The 18,421-nt window shown below is 51.8% G+C and overlaps 1 protein-coding gene across 12 annotated transcripts in view; it reads left to right on the forward strand.

The window, feature by feature from the left end:
- MYO18A (myosin XVIIIA) overlaps positions 1-10,829 on the forward strand; it is a 125,162-nt gene extending 114,333 nt beyond the window's left edge. For 6 of the 12 annotated variants that reach the window (XM_063628629.1, XM_063628628.1, XM_063628630.1 and 3 more), the window contains 2 exons: positions 1,938-2,060; positions 3,372-6,186. In XM_063628629.1, coding sequence (XP_063484699.1) covers positions 1,938-2,060; positions 3,372-4,635 — 1,387 coding nt within the window. In that variant the 3' untranslated portion in view covers positions 4,636-6,186. Of the gene's footprint in view, positions 1-1,937; positions 2,061-3,371; positions 6,187-9,430 lie in introns of those variants that run through there. The other 6 variants (XM_063628637.1, XM_063628633.1, XM_063628634.1 and 3 more) reach the window with 1 other exon arrangement.
- Positions 10,830-18,421: the final 7,592 nt, after the last annotated feature.

Here is an 18,421-nt window from a genome sequence, read left to right on the forward strand (position 1 = left end):
ACTGTTCTGAATGTAAGGAGGAAAATTCATATTCTGGGCCCACAACTGTCTGTCCCCTGTGTGTTTCAACCCCATCATCCTTCGGTGGCAAGAGCTTCAAGGGCTGATAAAATGCTCATTTAAGATCATATTCTAAACCGCTGCCAGGCACGCACGCACACAGGTGCACCGCACATGCACACACATTCACACACACTGGTGCGTCCTCACATAGACACATGGGGACGTGCAGCTCTAACCAGGTTGCGGCTGATGGCAGAGAGGTGGTGTGGCTCCTTCCTCAGCAGCTCTGGGCCCCAGCTGCAAGTTATTGAGCCCAGCGCACTAAGGCAGGCAGAGAAATAATGTTTCGATTTACTTAGAGATACAGTTGTTATTGCCATAACCTTAATGAAAGCAGTAAACAGCACGGTATTAAGGGAGATTTATACAGAAACGCTTTTAACATGTAGACATAGATTTTGCGATGCATACAGCACCTCCTTTCTAAAGGCAATCAATATGGTTATGAACGGTGGTGATAAATTATAGGCTGTGAAGCTAGAGAGGGAGGTTTTTTGCACAGGTGTATAAATCAGGTGGTATTGGCGTTCCATGGGGTCCATGCACCACAGTAAATCTGCCAGGCTCGGACGGGCACAGGGCTTGCATTAGCAGTTTCGAGGTTGTCTGCTAAACTCCTGTTTACCTGGGGCATCAGCCAGCCTCGTCTTTGTTATAATTCTGTATTTGAGGGAAGCCCATAAAATATGCCTCTTTATTCCCCTCTCTATGAGTTGGGCTCTCTCGTGGTCCCCAGAACAGTCTGCTGGTTTTGTGTGTGTGTGCACATATATGCACACTTGCCTGTGTGGCTATTTATTTAAGAACATAATTCAGGAATGGAGCTATTCCTGTTGACACAGAGGAAAGGAAATTTATATCAAGGAGAAACCCTAGCCTATCCATAGCAGGGCAACTTGGTGAGCAGACATTCTGCAGAATTTTAGAAGCAATCTTACTCAGAAGCTATCTCCAAGCCCAGCCGCTTCGTGAGGGGGTGGCCATGACTCCAGCCTCAGAATTGGACTCCTTTGGGCTTTCTTGCAAGTGCTAAGGTCAGCTCTGCCAGATGAAGCACTTGTGAGCAAGGGCTGGGGGCTACCTGAGGACGGAAGAGGAGACCTTGAGCGACAGGGCTCTGGTCTGGGACTTTCTGAGCCCAACTGGGTCTCCAGGGACAATTTAGATACTGAAACTGTTGCTAGTCCTCTGGAAATGCCGATGCCCCCCGCCCCTTTTCCTTTCTCTGTTTCTTAAGAGCCAGAGAAGCCACAGGGTGGATCTGGGATATGGCCTGGGCCTCCTTAACCTAGAGCCTAGGTTGGTGCTGCCATCCACTAAGGAGACCTCCAGGTTCAAGCTAACTCCAAATCCTATGAAGCCCTTCTCTTCTGCTCTGTGGCTGGCAGCCCAGCTCTTGTAACAAAGGCATGGAAATTGACAGCAGCTATAGCCACAATCTGAGGAATGGCAGACAAGAAACAGCAGAGTAGGCCTCAGGGAGTCACTGAAGGACCCAGGGCTCCTCTTTTTAGCTCAAAGCCATTTAGCTAAAATTGATGAGTGGATGGGCTTTAAGTCATTCTCCTTCGATTGGTCAGCTGAACAGTGGCCTGTCACAGATAACTGGCTTGGGAGCTGCCTCCATGCTCCTGAGGGTCCTCTTGGTGGTTGTCACACAGTGTGGCTGCTGAGTGGGGACAGGCTCCTTGTGAATGGTGTGCTCTGTCTAACCTCTCTCATTCCCCCCGTACCCCGCCGACTCACCGACGCGCATGCTGCCCACATCCCCCCTGCCTAAGACACTCACTGCATCCCCATCTGCTCCCCTCGTGGGCAGCAGGTGCCCATCCCTTGCCTGGCCTTGCCTACCTTTCTGCTCCTCATCCCTACAGTGAGGGAGACTCGGATGTGGACTCGGAGCTGGAGGACCGTGTCGACGGGGTCAAGTCCTGGTTGTCAAAAAACAAGGGACCTTCCAAGGCAGCTTCTGATGATGGCAGCTTAAAGAGTTCCAGGTGAGCATACGGCCTGGAGCTGGGAGGAAAAGCCACCTTGTGCCACAAGGAATGGACAAGTAGCGCCTGGATCCCATGAGGGCAGGCCTGCCTCTTGCCTGGCATTTGTGACTGCGGCCCGGGCATGCTCCTGGCATGTGCATGGGCACAGGAGGTTTCTTCTTAGCCAGGGCTGCGTCGCCCTTATTTTTTCCAGGGAATGTTTTCCCATTAGGCTCCAGGCTTTGGTTTGATGTAGGTTAAATGTCACCTCCACTTATTCATTCAACAAATGTTGATCAAGCTTCCTGATAGTTCAGACCCTTGGAATCAAAACTGGGATGGGGCACAGGGGACTCTTGATCCCACAGCCCTGTCCAGCTCTGGATCTCTGACGTCTTACTGTGAATAGCAGCAGAAGAGGCACCAGTTCCAGTGATTCTTGACCCAGTTACAGGCACATTTCTGTCTTTTTCTGCCCATTCTCTCCTTCCTCTAATCTCTTCACTATCCCCACTTCTTTCCTCCTAATACCCATCCACTGGGGGAATGTGCTCCCCTGTTTTCTAGCCAGTCATAGTCCTCCAATCATACAGACAGCTACCCCTGGAATCCAGAGCTTCCCCTTCCCCATCTCTTTCCTACTGGCCAGTGTGGCAGCAGGGAGAAAGAACAGCCCTCGCCCCCCCTACCCCCCCACAAAGCCATATCTCTGCTCCCCCCACAACATAGAATCCCAGCCCCCAACTCAAGCCCATCCTGATCCTCCAGGAGACACCCTTCCTCATCGTCTCCCAGAGACAGCAGGTAGACTGGGTAGAAAAAGTAACATCTCTCCCTCCCTTCTCCAGCTCCCCCAGGGCCCCTTCCCCAAGCCTGGCCCCTCACCAGAAGCACCCAGCAGCCCCCTCTAATTGGTTTAATTTATTCGGCCAAGCAACATTTTGTTATTGCAGATAGTGCCGGCTTCCCCGCCCCACTGCCGTAGTTCACCACGGCGTGGCACGAGGCTCCAGGTAGTTGACAATGAAATAAATTGAACTAAACGTTTAGAGGGGAAAAGTGATGAAATAGAACAATAGTCTAATTTATATGACATTCTCCATGAAGCTATTTTCACTGACGCAAATTATTTTGCTTCATTTCCTCCGACGCTCTCACCACCACTTTGCCAGGGCTGCCGCCGTTTTCTCCTCCTTTCGCCTCCCTCCCCCTGTGTCTTTATTCTCTGGGTTTAATACTTGTTCCTCTCTCTCTCTCAACCTCCCTCTCTCCCTGCTGCCCTCATCCACGGCTGGTTCTCGCATCCTCCCTCGGAACGGCCCTCCACAGCCTCTCTAAGGAGGCCCCGGGGGTGGAGGAGAGGCCGTCCTCCGTGGTGAGCTCCCTAAGCTATCGGAAGCGGCTCACCCTGAAGGACTCCATCGGGGGCACCGGGGACGCGGATTCGCTCTTCACCTCCCTGAGCGAGCGGGCAGCCTCCCCCGAGAGGCCCCCTAGGAAGGCCCATGTGGGCCCCAGGGAGGAGCCAGGCCCAGGCAGGAAGTCCGAGGAGCCGGAGGAGTGCGGCTCCATCCTCTCGGGGACGGGGGGGCGCGCTGGCCGGGGGCCGCAGAAGCGGTGGGACTCCGACTTCAGCCGGGCCTCCACCGTCTCTGCACCGGTCAGCCGGGCCTCCTCGGCCACGCGGCGGGGCTCTGGCGAGGACAGGGCTGGCTCTTCCCTGAGTTTCTCGCTGTCGGGCTCGCCCGGTTCCCGCCGCAGCACCTCCCGGCTCGACAGCCTCTCCAGGACGCTCAGCCCTTCCCTGAGCCGGGCCTCTGGCCGAGGCCGGGAGAGCCCTGATTCTCGCCTGTTCCTGGGCCGGAGCTGCATAGAGGAGTGGGATGATGGAGCCAGTGTGGCCCTGAGCGAGGCCTGCTCGCAGTACAGCCACCCGTCGCTGGCCCGCAGTCTGTCGGTGCCACCCCGGCCACGCAGCTCTGCCTTGGCCGTGGATGAGCCTCCCACCTCCAGCGTCCGCTCCGTCAGCCGTCACTCCTACCTGGACCCAGACCTGGAGGCTGCCATCAACGAGGTCTTGAGCTACAAGCCTGTTCCATTCCAGCGGAGCAGCCTGGAGCCCGACTCCGAGGAGGATGACAGGAAGAGCATCCAAAGTGCCCGCAGCGCCCAACTGGACCCCCCGGAGCGAGCTGCTAGCATCCGCCGCTCCGCCTCTGCTGCTGATGTGTCCCGGTCCCGCAGCGGCCGGAAGAGCCGGAGCCGGCGAAGGAGCAGAAGGAGCAGCTCCAGCTCCAGCTCCAGCTCTGAAGCTTCCTCGGAGCACAAGAGGCGGAAGAAGGGGCGCTCTCGGAAGAGCAAGAAGTCCAAGTCAAGAAGAAAGAGAACGGAGACGGAGTCTGAGTCCTCCTCGTCGTCATCCAGCGGCTCGACCGTCTCCAGCCACAGCCGCTCCAGTGTGAAGAAGGGCCCAGCTGCAGAAAGTGAAGAAACTGGGCAGACGCACCGGCCGTCGAGGAAGGAGGAAAAGAAGCGCAAGAAAGAGGTGGACAGCCTGATGATGCGGTACCTGTACCGGCCGGAGAGCGACTAGCGCAGTAGGTGGCACCTGGCCTGGGTTCAGCATGGCGTGTCGCACCCGGTGTGAACTAACGTGCTCCCTGTCCCTCAGGCCGCCACCTTAGGGCCCACCCGCACTCCTCTTGGGCATGCCTGGGCTCGGAGAGCCTCCTGGCTGCCTTGATGAGCAGGGGCCAGCCAAGCTGGTCAGTCATCCTGAGCCCTGAGCCCTGTCAGCTGAACTCGCTGGTGATGTCATAGCTCCCACTTACAAGTCCTGACCCTGAACCAGGGACTGTCCTTCATACCTTCCACACTTTGGTCACTTATCCCTCACGGTAACTCCATAACAAAAGTCTGATTAGCTCTGTTTCATAGAAGATGAAGCTGAGGCTTGGAGAGGTTAAGTCACTTGCCATGTGGTCACGCACAGCTGAGAAGGGTTGTTGCCAGGGTCTGAATGGGGTCTGCCCAACTCCAGCACTCTTGCCCTTACCCACTCCTCCACGCAGCCAGTGCAGAGCACTTCAGCAACATGTTTGCTGTGTGTGCCCAGCAGCACCCATTCAGGAGCTTTCGTTCATGGCCCCCAACAGGCTGGGGCCAGGAAAGGTCCCAAGCTGATACCCCAGCTGTGGTTGGTGCACATCAGTGACCCTAAGCTATTATTGGGCCTTTTGCTTAGCTCTCCCTCCCCTACCCCGCCCCCACAAAGCTACCTTCCTCTCTGGCATAGATCTCAAGCCTAGGAGTACAAGGCTCCCAGGGCTACAGCCCACACGGCGCCACACCCTACAGCAGACCCAGGAGATGCCTGACTCGCTCCCCAGCCCTCCCACCAAAGGCCCACACATGGGCATCACCTCGGTTCTACTCATCTTGTAAAGTTCTAATGAATAGAAATTAGCAGCTACTGAGTGACAGCCTCTTCCTGGCTCTCCTGCCTCCCCCAGCTCTTCTCCCTGTGGGGAGGGAGATCTAGCAGTTAGGCCCTTTATGCCCACACCCCCACCATGGAAGAAGGGCAGAGCCTGACTCATTGGAATCCCATTGTTGCCAGTTTCCCTGGTGGGCGGTGACATTTTAGATCACCCTGCTTATGTGAAGCTGTTTTTGTCATGCTGCCCTCCCAGGGCAAGCTTGCTGCTTCCCAGGAGGTATGTCCCCTGAGTGCAGCCCCCTGGGGCACAGACATTTGTCTCCCAGATGCATGAACTAACACACCTGTCGCATGCTTGTGCTGTGGAGTGGCTGGACACCTAGGCTGACTTTGAATGGATTATACCAAACGGACTGATGTAAGACCTTTTAAGGAATGGAGCAAGTGGAATGGCTCAGCCCTGCTCTGTCACTCCCCCCATGCAGCAGATGGTTACTGGGTGCTCTGGGAGGAACAGGAAGCATCTCTGTTGTACTAAGGAACCAGTGTTGGCTCCACAGTAAGACAAGAGTCAGCCGAGCGTGGTTATTCACACCTGTAATCCCAGCACTTTGGGAGGCTGAGGCAGATGGATCACTTGAGGTCAGGAGTTGAGACCAGCCTGGCCAAGATGGTGAAACCCCGTCTCTACTAAAAATACAAAAATTAGCCGGGCGTGGTGGTGCATGCCTATAGTCCCAGCTACTTGGGAGGCAGAGGCAGGAGAATCGCTTGAACCCGGGAGGCTTGGAGGTTGCAATGAACCGAGATCGCACCACTGCACTCTAGCCTGGGCGACAGAGCCAGACTCCATCTCAAAAAAAAAAAAAAAAAGAGTCAAAATATTTGATCAGGCATCTCAGCCTTCCTCTTAGCAGCCCTGCTAAGTGCCCCACACCCCTAGGGCAGGAAGTCAGCTGATGGACCCAGGAGAGAAGTTTGGAAAGCAAAGAGGGCCAGGCCTTTTTGCACACTGCGCCTCTACCCCCAGATGGACATGGGCCTAAAGCTGGGCCATCCCACACTGGCAACTGGCAGATTTCAGATCCCAATGCCCTCAGCCCACCATCACCCTTGACCCCACAACCAGCAATAACAAAAAGACCAAAAGCTTGTTTCTTCCACCAGCCACCAGCGCAGTTCCTCTTTTCCACCAGGAAAGCTGGAGTAGTCCTGACGCCATATATACCACCCCCTCCAAGGAGGATTGGATTCACTGTTGGTAGAGTGGCACCAAGCCAGAACCTAGCCAACCAACACGGAGCCACAGGGAGAAGGCCAGGGGAGGGGGGACCTCAGTGGCACTCAGCATCAACTGGCTTTGGGGCGGGGGCATGGGATGGAGCAGTCACTTAGCTTCCCATCTGGTGATAAGGACCAGCAAGAATTTGCAATAGGAGCGCAGCTTCCGTAGCAAAGTCAAGGGGAGGGGAGCTGCCGCCCTGGGCTTGCCTGGCAGGAATTAGCTTATGTACCAAATTGTTTGTGACAGCACTGAGCAGGAGACACCGGCTTGTGGGGAGGAAGGCTTTTTTAAACAATTTGGTTAAAATGTTCAAATTGCCAGCCCTGACTCTTGCCCTGGAGAGGAGGGCAGCGGCCTGCTATTGACTCCCTGATGGCTGGAGCAGTGGAAGCCACTAAGAATGGCTAAAGGTCACCCAAGCTACAGGCAAGGGCAATCTCGTGGGTCCGCAGCCCAAGGCAGAGAGAGAGACATGGAGTTTACCACCTCCCCGGCAGCTTCTGCCACTGCCCAGCGTCTTGATGAAACAGTATGGAAACCCGGCTGTCATTTATCCAGGTGTCTGCCCAGCAGGCACAGGAATGTGGGCTTGGGGACTGGAGCCCCCACCTTAAAAAGAGGTGAGGCAATGGAAAGGACCAGAGGTGCCCTGATTCAGCAATTTACAGCGCCTCTGAGCTCACCAGCAGCACCTCATTTGCATCTGGATTCCAGCCCTGGCATCTGCCTGGCCCCCCTCTGCTCACAAAGTAACCCCACTGTCTTTCCACAAAGCCAGGCACTCCTTAGCCTAACGGCAGACCCTAGCCCTGAGTGCCCAGAAATTCTATGTAAAAAATGAGAACCAAACCAGGCTCCCACTAATTTAGAATTCAAACAACCCCAAAGCTAAAATAACCCCAATTTTTTTCTATATTGCATAGTCATCAGTGAGCTTTATAATTTTGTCCTAGAAACCCCCCAGAGTCCTTAAGTGCCTTTGGCCTATCAAAGTAAGACTCATTTATGTTCAGTCTAGTTTGTATTAAATGTGTTTTGTGCTATCCTGATTCCTTTAAAAATGGTAATTCATTCATGAGAAATACGATAACTGTTAACCAGACTGCCCCATTCCTGAACCATTTTGCATAATTGAACATGTATTCTATCAACCTTTTCCTTTCCCCCAGGGATAGAGACTGACCTCTCTTTACATAACCCCTGGGCACTCGCCCAAGCCAGCAGGAGAATTCAGGTTTGGTCTTTTTTTTTTTTTTTTTAATCTCAGGTCATCCAATCGAGTGGCAGGGTGAAGTCATCCAAAGTCTTTGAGGTCTAAGAGTCCCAGATTCAAGTTTACATACTGGCTGTGTGGCCTTGGGGAAGATCCTTTCATCTCTTTGGACCGGCTTCCTCGTAATATTTCATAGGGTTATTGTGAAGAGTAAGATAGCCTATCTCACACGCCTAGGCCGTGTCTTACACATAGGAGTACTCAGTGACCAAATCTTGCCCTCTGCATCTGTCACTGCCACCTTGGGAAAAGCTAAGAAGGTGGTTCTTTCTGCAGAACGTTGACCTTCCTCTTTTGGTTTGGGGATAGAACTTTAAAAGGGCTAGTAAACAAAGGTCCCTTTTCAGCTTAAGTCAGAATTGTAGGCAGCAGGGAACATGGAACTCCTGCTTGCCCAAGTTGGAACTCTAGGATCTGGAGGCAGGGCTGCAGCTCCAGGGACCACGCTGAGTGTGGGGCACCAGTAGGAGAGGAGCCACGCTGGGCTGTGTTTTCTCCAGTGGTGTTGAAACGAGAGTGCACTTGAACTGACGGAGGCAGTGGAGGCAGGAGGAGTAGGGGAAAGGTGGCCCCAAGGCTTTGGGAGAAAGAAAAGAGAAGGTGAATGGAGCTGTGAGATGAGGTCCCCTCTTCCCTATTCAGTGCCATGATCCTGCTCCATCCGGGGTAAGAGGCCTCTTCACATCTGGGATAGCTGGAGGCCTCCAGAGCCAGTGGCCTGATGAAGACTCAGTTATGTTATTGTACCAAGAAAGGGGCTTTTCCCCTTGGGCCACCCTGAAACAGGTCTTCCCAGCCTCTGCTTCCTGAGCCTCCATTTCTTGTTAGTAGATGATGGCATGGTCAAAGGTAAAAATTCTCACAGGCCTCAGGGAGCCGCCATTAGGGGAAAGGGTTCAGATCTGGGAGTATTTGGCAGGGAAAGTGCCTCCTTCTCAGAAGGCATCTTTTTAGGAATCACTCGCCTAAGACAGCCCCTACCCTAGACAAGTTGTAATCACCAGACCTGCAGTCTCCAGGCCAATGTGGTTCATGGACTGCCTGCTCCAGAGCCTTCTGGGGAAGGACTGAAAATGCAGAATTGCTGGGTTGTACCCAAGAGCCAGCGATTCAAGGTTTCTAAGAGGAAGGGCCAAGGAGCCTGCATCAGGTTCTTATGCACGCTCGAGTCCGAGACTCACTGCTCTCAGCATCCCTTTCCTCGGAGCTTTAAAAGCTTCCAGAGTCTCCTTCCTCTTACCACTTTGTAAGCCAAGGAAGGTTTTTACTTAACAATGTTTGGCTTTTGGGGAGAGCTCTGACGCAGCTTCGTGGGCCTCCAGAACCAAAGGCGTGGGTGCTTAATGGTAGGAGTGTCATTTGTCCCTAACCTTATTCCTCTGTCCCTGCAGCCCCACCAGCTACTGGAAGTCCCTTGCCCCTGATCGGTCAGATGATGAGCACGACCCTCTCGACAACACCTCCAGACCCCGATACTCCCACAGCTATCTGAGTGACAGCGACACAGAGGCCAAGCTGACGGAGACCAGTGCATAGCCCAGGGGAGTGGTTCGCAGCCCTCCCACCCCACGGCCTGTGGCTGCCTGGGCATCTCTCCCAGGAAGTGCTGGGGCACCGGTCTCCCCCACGCGACTGCTGATCTGCATGGGAAACACCCTGACCTTCTTCTGTCAGGGGGACTTTCCAGGCTATGGGTGTCTGGTGTCTCCACGTGGAAGAGGTGGGGGAAAGAGGAGTTTCTGAAGAGAACTTTTTGCTCCTCTCTGTCTCAAAATGCCAGACTCTTGGCTTCTACCCTGGGTCACCGTGGGCAGTGGCAGGTGGCCTGGCACTGCATGGAGCCAGCACTTTGACCTCCCTCTCAGCTCTCTGCTCAGGGACGGTGGACAGGTTGCCTACTGGGACACTCTAGGTTGCTGGGTCCATGGGGAGGATTGGGGGAGGAGAAGCAGTGCCTTCCCTCTCGTGTGGGGTGGGGGCTCTCTCTTCTTGGTGCCTGCTGTCTTTCTACTTTTTAATTTAAATACCCAACCTCTCCAACACAGCTGCATCCCTGAGAGTGGGAGGGGCTGCAGTGGTAGCTGGGGCTCCCAAGAATGACGGGAATGTCATCTCCATCTTCACCCTTCAGAGAGCAGTCCTTTCTCTGTGCAGCTGGAGACGCTGGTGAGGAGAGCCGGGTCCAGGTTCTTAAGAATGAGGTGGGGAGGGGCTCTCCGGTGCTGCTGGGCTGGGTTGAGCAAGCCTACGAAGACAAGTGTGTGTGTGGACCATCCGCACCTCCAGCCCCCACCCCACCCTCTTTGTCTCAGCGTGTTATGTGCAATGACCTATTTAAGATAAACCCATTCCAACTACAGCAGTTCAGGGCTGATCCAAGCCCTGCCTCCCTCCTGCTCTGTCCAGGTGGTCTGGACCATAAACTCAACTTGAGAGGGAAGGCTTGGGGTTGAGGGCTTGTGATCAGAAAAAATGAAGATGGAAGTTTTGGCCGGTGCTCATTAGACATGAGTCCTCACTCTGTGTCCTGAGCCCGTGTCATTCTTCTTCTTCCAACCTCCCTGCCCCCACACACTTATCCCAGACGCAACACCATGTGGTCTGGAGGTCCCAGTCCCCACCCTAAAAAGGTTATCCCTGAGAACTCCACCAGACTTGGGAGCCCAAGGGCAGTGCCTGGTGCTGCTCCCATCTGCCGCCCCCCTTCTCTCCTGCAATTGGTTTGTACTCACTGGGCTGTGCTCTCCCCTGTTTACCCGATGTATGGAAATAAAGGCCCTTTTCCTCCTGGCTGCGCCAGTTTTCCTGCCTATTCCTTCAGGCTCAGGTAAAGTCCAGATTGGTCCTGGGGGTGGTGGGCAGAGGCAGGATTCTGATGGGGACCACGAGGGCGTCACCCTGGTCTCTGGCCTGCTCCCCAAAGTGTCAGACCAGTGTCACTTAAAGAGCCTGGGCAGTTCATTTTGGGGCAGGCAGAGGTAGTGGGATGAGGGGATTGGCCAAGGAAGACACAAGCCCCACCTTTTATGTGAAGAGCCTAGGGACTGTGATTCAGGTTAGCAAGGGTAGCAGAGACTGCAAGCCTCATCCTCCCTGGCCTCCACAAGGGAATGTTGAGGTCCCTCTGATTGTTAAATCTCACCAATTACAGAGATTTCTCTTCTCTTCTCTTCTCTTCTCTTCTCTTCTCTTCTCTTCTCTTTTCTCTTCTCTTCTCTCTTCTCTTCTCTTCTCTTCTCTTTTCTCTTCTCTTCTCTCTTCTCTTCTCTCTTCTCTTCTCTTCCTCATTCCCTCCCTCCCTCTCCCACTCCCTCTCTCTCTCTCTCTTTCTTTCTTTCATTATCTTTCTTTTTGGATTCAAGCCCTTCTCATTAGAACATTTTTTAAAAGCTTAATTTTAGCCATTTTAAAGGTGACTTTTTGATCAAAACTTGGCAGAACTAGCTCGGGCCCACAGGGCAATGTGAATAGGTTGGGAGTGCTGTCTCTGCCCTGCTCGATCCCTGTCTTCATGCCCCACTCCATGCTTTGTTCCTTCATTGACAGCTAAGAGGCAGCTCATGCAGAAAGGCAAGAAACAAATGACACCCCTCCTCCTCTTCTACCTTCTACCTTCTCATTCTGTAATGTGGCCAGTTATAATCCCTGAATGAATAAAGTAGTTTGGACAGATCGGTGGGAAAAGATAGCAAACAGTCCAAGTGCCGAGGCTCTGGTAATGTCAGCCATCCAGAAAGAGTCCAAAAGGGAAGAAGGGAGAAAAGTCTCCCCCAAAATGGATGGGACAGAGTGTGAAGTGGATCTATCTCGAATGGAGACTGCCCCTCCATTGCCCCACGATAGAACAGAGAAGAGGATAGAGACAATAGTAAAAGGGAAGTTACTTCTTTTGTTTTGGAGACAGAGTCTTGCTATGTCACCCAAGCTGGAATGCAGTGGCATGATCTCAGCTCACTGCAACCTCTACCTCCCGAGGTTCAAGCGATTCTCCTGCCTCAACCCCCCGAGTAGCTGGGACTTAACAGACGTGTACCACCACGCCTGGCTAATTTTTGTATTTTTAATAGAGACAGGGTTTCGCCATGTTGGGCAGGCTGGTCTCGAACTCCTGACCTCAAGTGATCTGCCTGCCTCGCCTCCCAAAGTGCTAGGATTATAGGCGTGAGCCACTGTGCCTGGCCTAAGTTACTTTTTTTTACAAAAAAAAAAAAAAAAAAAAAAAAAAAAAAGGCTGCTAGCTTATGTTCAGTTCTGTCACTCTCATCTTTTATTCCTGTTTTCATATAAGGTGGTAGATTTTCTGTTTCTACTAGGAACTAGTGTGACAAACTCCCTGCCACCTTTAGATGAATTCCCAAATCTGTTCACTCATACTGAGTCAAGCCTCTGGTTAACTGGAAACTCCAACATCAACCTCCAATAACCCGGCCTGGGGTAAAAAGCTTTGTTCAAGTCAGAAAACATATTAATTTGCTTAACAGTTGAGAAATATTTCATGACTGCCTGCTGTGCCTAGGCCCCATTCTAGGTGCTGGTGATGGATAAGGTCCCTTCCTTCATAAAGTGGAGGGAGGTAGACACAAAATACATGCTGCACCTGCTAGTATGCATAAGCTTAGAGTGGGTAGAGAGGAACACATCATAGTGTCCATCCTCCAGGGGTTTGTGGACGAGGGCTGGAGCAGACCCATGTAGAAATAATTACATAAGACCTAACAAGGACGAAGAAGTTGCTTTGGACGTATTATGGAGGGAGATACTCTCTTTGGCGGGAACGATTGGGAAAGCCTCTAAAAGGAGCTGCTATTTTGACCGGGGCTTGAAAATAGCACTTCCACAGGTACAGTTGCTGGGAAAGGCATATTGAGAAGAGTTTAAGCAAAGGTCTCGGGGCAGGGAAAGAGAGGTGGTGGTAGAACGTGCCACAGGCTGGCTGTGCATTGTCACATGACCAGTGCCTCTCCAAGTTTCAGCTGAGAAGGAGACAATTCCCTTGGCCCCAGAGGAGTCCAGGAGCCTTTAGGGCCACCAAAGCCCATCTTTATTTTGGGTGTATCTTGAAAGCTCTGCTGTTGACCTTACCTGTACGCTCATGGTACCTCTGGTCCTTAAGATGTTGCAGAAGGTGAATCTGGCCCTTTGCCAGGCTGAAAGCCAGCCTGCTAGATCCTCCTCTATAACTGCAGATCCCCGGGATTGCTCTGACTCCTGAATAAGAGGCACAGGTGGGAACCACTGCCCCTGTGGGAATCCCCATGGTGCCCAGTCTGTGCCCAGAAACGACAGTGGCAGGCAGTGACCCCTAAATGGTCTTCTTTTGTCTTCGTGTCTCCTTGGCAGATTATCCCACTTGTCCTTCCCCCATCCTCCGCCCCCTTGCCTGGTGGCACAGACACTTAGCGATTTGCTCCTTAATTGTCCCCCAGCTAGGCTGCGCAGATGCCGCTCTTTAATCTCTCCTGATAAATGAATCGCGCCGCTCCTTTAATCATATGTTCATATCGAAGCCAATTTGAATCAATTTGGCAGGGAGCGTGTTGCAAGAGATGCCATGACTGCTGTTTCTCCCCCAGGGCCCTGGAGCCAGAGCGGCTGCTGTCCTTACCCTCAGCAAAGAGCCCAGGAGGCCCTCCAGGGAAAGGATCGCCTACCTGAATAGTGGGGACTTTTCAAAGTCATCTAATTCATTCCTGACCTCCAAGCAGGCCATGTGGGACTGGAGGGAGATGGATTCCCAAAGGCCTCCGAAGTGGGAGGGGTATGAGTCCCTAGCCTGCCTTGGTCACTGAATAAAGGGCCCCATTATCATCCCTGGGAGAAAGTACTGCCTTAAATCTAACCCTAATCCCTTCTGTTCCCTGTTCATTTCCACTGCACCAGTTCTCTGGGAAGCTGGAACACTTCGTCACGTTTTATATAGCAACACATTCCAGACAAGTCTATGATAATTTGTCCTTGCCTGCTTCTACTGGCGGCCACCCTGACTCCTTCCATCTTCCCCTAGAACATATTTTCTAAAACCTCCAGCCTGGTGGGCAGTCCGACACGTTCGGTAATGTACCAAGCTCTGCCACCTTTGAGGGTGCTGCCTTTTCACTCCAGAGTGGTGCCCATGTGTAGTAGTGAAAACAAAGCAAAAATAGACAACACCTGCCAAACTGAGTTCTTCTGCCTCTAGCACTGCGACCTTGGAAAAGAGGCTTAACTTGTCAGGCCTCAGTTTCCCCATCTGTGAAACAAGGTAGTATTGCTGGCAAGAACCTTCTGGCTTCTAAAGTCAGAGATCCTTACCGCAGCCAAAAGAATCTCCCACACCCTCCCCCTTCATCCGCCCTAGTGAGGGACTGACAGTTGATGCCAGTGGGGCTTCGAGATCCGGGTGCTGTGGAAGAAATGTTGTGCATGGTCTATCGGGAGTTAGTTTCTATTCAGACACTCGGTTGAACCTCAAGGTCCTCTCATTTACTCTTCTTCCCTAGCCTGCTCTGCCAGTCCAGGCTTGTGCCCTACCATTCACTGGGAAACCGAGATCTCATTAGCATATTCATATATATTTGCATATCCACTGTTCTTTGGCGCACGTGGCCCTCTGGTCCCGCCCCTGCCTGGAGGTTCTTTACACACTTCCCAGAAGCCACTCCCCTTAAAAGAAATGGGTTTTCAAGCCGATGACGGGCAGCCCATCTGCATTGCCCTTTTAATGATTACAGCGGCATTAGGACCGGTCTACTCTCCCAGCAACCCGGAAATACTGTTTCCCGCCCTTTTAAGGGCCCTTGGAAGTCTTTGGCCTGAGCTGAGGCCCAGAGCCAGTGACTGGGACTGAGAGGCCCCTTCCTACCCTGTCAGTAGTGAGAGGAGGGTAATAAGACCAACAATTGGCCTGGTGCGGTGGCTCACGCCTATAATCCCAGTACTTTTGGGAGGCCAAGGAGGGTGGATCACCTGAGGTCAGGAGTTCGAGACCAGCCTGGCCAACATGGTGAAACCCCCGTCTCAACTAAAAAAAATACAAAAATTAGCCGGGCGTGGTGGCAGGTGCCTGTAATCCCAGCTACTTGGGAGGCTGAGGCAGGAGAATCACTTGAACCCAGGAGGCAGAGGTTGCAGTGAGCCAAGATCGTGCCATTGCACTCTGGCCTGGGGGACAAAAGCGAGACTTTGTCTCAAAAAAAAAAAAAAAAAGGACCAACAACAGTTCCCATTTGTTGAGCACTTACTATGATGACCCCAGCGCTTACGCACTTTGCCCCACAAAATCTCATTTCACCTCCATCACAACTCTGTGAAGACGCCATCCTGGAAAGAAAACTGAGGCTGAGGGGTGATGTCATCTTTCTATGCAGAGTCCTCAACTTGCTTCCAGCAGCTGGCCAGGCATCTCCTAACTATTCTGGCCTTGGCAGAGGATGCAGTGAGAGGCAAGAAAGCAAAGAATCACTACCGTGGTCCTCATCTCAAATCGCGTGTGCTTGGCATTCGCCAAGTCCTGGCCTCAGAAAGGAAACGCTTCTTGGCAATTTTGGGGGAAAATATCTACTTCATATTTGCGTCGCTCTTCACAATTTTCAGAGCATCCCCCATATATTATCACATTTTCACTTCACTCCCACTGTGCCAGCAATATGAATAACAGTTCCACATCGCTCAGAATGCATATTTTAAGCTATATTCACTTCAGTCTAATTTCATTACAGTACAACAACAACCCAGACCATTCCCTGCTATTTGATCTGGGAGGAAAGATTTCCAGAGCAGTAGCCATTTTGGAGTTAACAAGGATGCCGGATGTGTTTAGAAGGAATTGTACAGAGAAATTGAGTCTTCTGTAGTGTGAGCCCCAGAGATGGGTCATAAACATAAGGGAGATTCCAAAAAGAGTGTGTGCTTTGCGACTGAAGTCAGTCACATAAATCCCCCAGTGGAATACTTATATGTGCAGATAGAATTTGCTGTAGATATCAAAAGTCAGCTATGACAGTTTTACAAAAAAAGAAAATTCAAAAAGGATATTACATTTTGACACTATCCAGCCAAGTTATATTTGAAGTGGCTTCAGAGTCAAAGAGTTTCCACATTTTAATAAATTTTTATATGTTTTGTGCCACATCTATGATCTGACTAGATTAGGAAAAGCAGCAAATGGATTTGGGAAAGAGAGGACACTAGGGAATTTGAAAAATGGAAATAAAAATAAAGGAGTTAAGGCTGAGATGGGTGGATCACCTGGGGTCAGGAGTTTGAGACCAGCCTGGCCAAGATGGTGAAACCCCCTCTCTACTAAAAATACAAAAATTAGGCCAGGCGCGATGGCTCACGCCTGTAATCCCAGCACTTTGGGAGGCTGAGGCGGATGGATCACGAGGTCAGGAGATCCAGACCATCCTGGCTAACACGGTGAAACACCATCTCTACTAAAAAAATACAAAAAATTAGCCAGGCATGGTGGTGGGCGCCTGTAGTCCCAGCTACTCGGGAGGCTGAGGCAGGAGAATGGCATGAACCCAGGAGGCGGAGCTTGCAGTGAGCGGAGATTGCGCCACTGCACTCCAGCCTGGGCGACAGAGGGAGACTCCGTCTCAAAAAAAAAAAAAAAATTAGCTGGGCGTGTTGGCGGGAACGTGTAATCCCAGCTACTCAGGAGGCTGAGGCAGGAGAATCTGGAAGGCGGAGGTTGCAGTGAGCCGAGATCATGCCATTGCACTCCAGCCTGGGTGACGGGTGAGACTGTCTCAAAAAGAAAAAAAAGGAGTTTAAAAAAATTCTGTATGGGGAAGATATAGCCAATAGCTTCGGAAACATTAGGACTTTGAAAGACCGGTGAGTGACAGGCAGCCAGGCAAATATAAAATTGTGTGTGATGAAAGAGGTCTCATGGCTCATCTTTTTTTTTTTTTTTTTTTTTTTTTTGAGACATAGTCTCGCTCTGTCGCCCAGGCTGGAGTGCAGTGGCACAATCTCGGCTCACTGCAACCTCCACCTCCCGGATTCAAGCCATTCTCCTGCCTCAGCCTCCCGAGTAGCTGGGACTACAGGCGCCCACCACCACACCCGGCTACATTTTTGTATTTTTAGTAGAGATAGGGTTTCACCGTGTTAGCCAGGATGGTCTCGATCTCCTGACCTTGTGTTCTGCCCGCCTCGGCCTCCCAAAGTGCTGGGATTACAGGCGTGAGCCACTGCGCCCGGCCTCATGGCTCATCTTAACCCTGGGGCCTGGCATCAATTGCAGGTTGGCACCCTTGCTTGAGGACTGCTGGGGGACTACTGTCCAAGGAAGAGTGACCCTAGTGAGTGCACTCCCAGGAAGGTTCTGCCCTGGAAGCACAGGTCTCATGACCTGCCTTTGTGGGTTCCGGAGCACATCTGTGGGAGCTACCGTTTCTGGTGGAAACATACTCAGCCACTGGGCAGGTTTTAATAGTAGAAAGGAGCTTCTGCTCCCAGGAACTGACAAAATAAGCCTAGAGAACCAACTAGAAAGTGAGGCAGTCTTACAGCTCTGTTAGTGGGTTCCTAAGGTTACATATAGACATGACAAAAGTAGATGGGAAAACACAGATCAATAAATAAATATTAGAAGGGACCTCTGAAAACTGTAAGTAGTTTTACCTGGGGATGTGGGGTTATAGATGAAGTAGCTGTGCTTTCAATACCAAGTTTTCATACAATTTTTAAAAGTCAGTACAGATGTGTGTAGCAACACCAAAGAAGGCCCCAAATTGTCATATTAGCATGATTATAAGAGTCACTTCTTTCCCAACATTTCATATACAGAAATCATAGCAGGTGGGTGGGCGGGGGGTAAACTGTGTGGCAAAGCTGTTTAGAAACTGCTTAGATCCCTCGGTCAGGGAAAGCCATTCTTAAAGCAGCAGGCTTCTCTTGGCATGGCTGACAGGGAAGCTGGAAGAGGAACAGATTGAAGGGTGGAACATGAACAGGGTATTTAGGGGAGGCGAGCAGGGCAGATAAGACAAGAACATCTAGACCAAGCCCTCCCACGCAGCCGGGAGCCCTGCAGGTGATCGGTTTAGAGGAGGCTGTTTTTGTTAAAGGAACTGGCAGTGGGGTTGGGATGAGGAGAAGCCAAGAGTTGAGAAGGTCATTTAGGATATTTGTGTCATAGTGATAGACTTTCATTTATTTATTTATTTTTAAGATCTGCAATGGGGGGACATGGCTCACTGGCCAGACTTTGTGCCTGGCTGGTAGATTGGTGCTTCTAACACATGGTTCCATCTAAGAAGGTGTAGCCCCTTAGGGAAGTATTGTTGCCGAGCTGAGTGACCAGTGAGTTTCTCTGAGAAATTGGAAAATGTGGGATCCCTAGGAAAAGGGGAAGCCCAGGGGTTGAGGCATCCTGGCAGGTCTGGGAGGAG

Source organism: Symphalangus syndactylus, chromosome 20, assembly GCF_028878055.3.
Source record: "Symphalangus syndactylus isolate Jambi chromosome 20, NHGRI_mSymSyn1-v2.1_pri, whole genome shotgun sequence".
NCBI lineage: Eukaryota > Metazoa > Chordata > Mammalia > Primates > Hylobatidae > Symphalangus > Symphalangus syndactylus.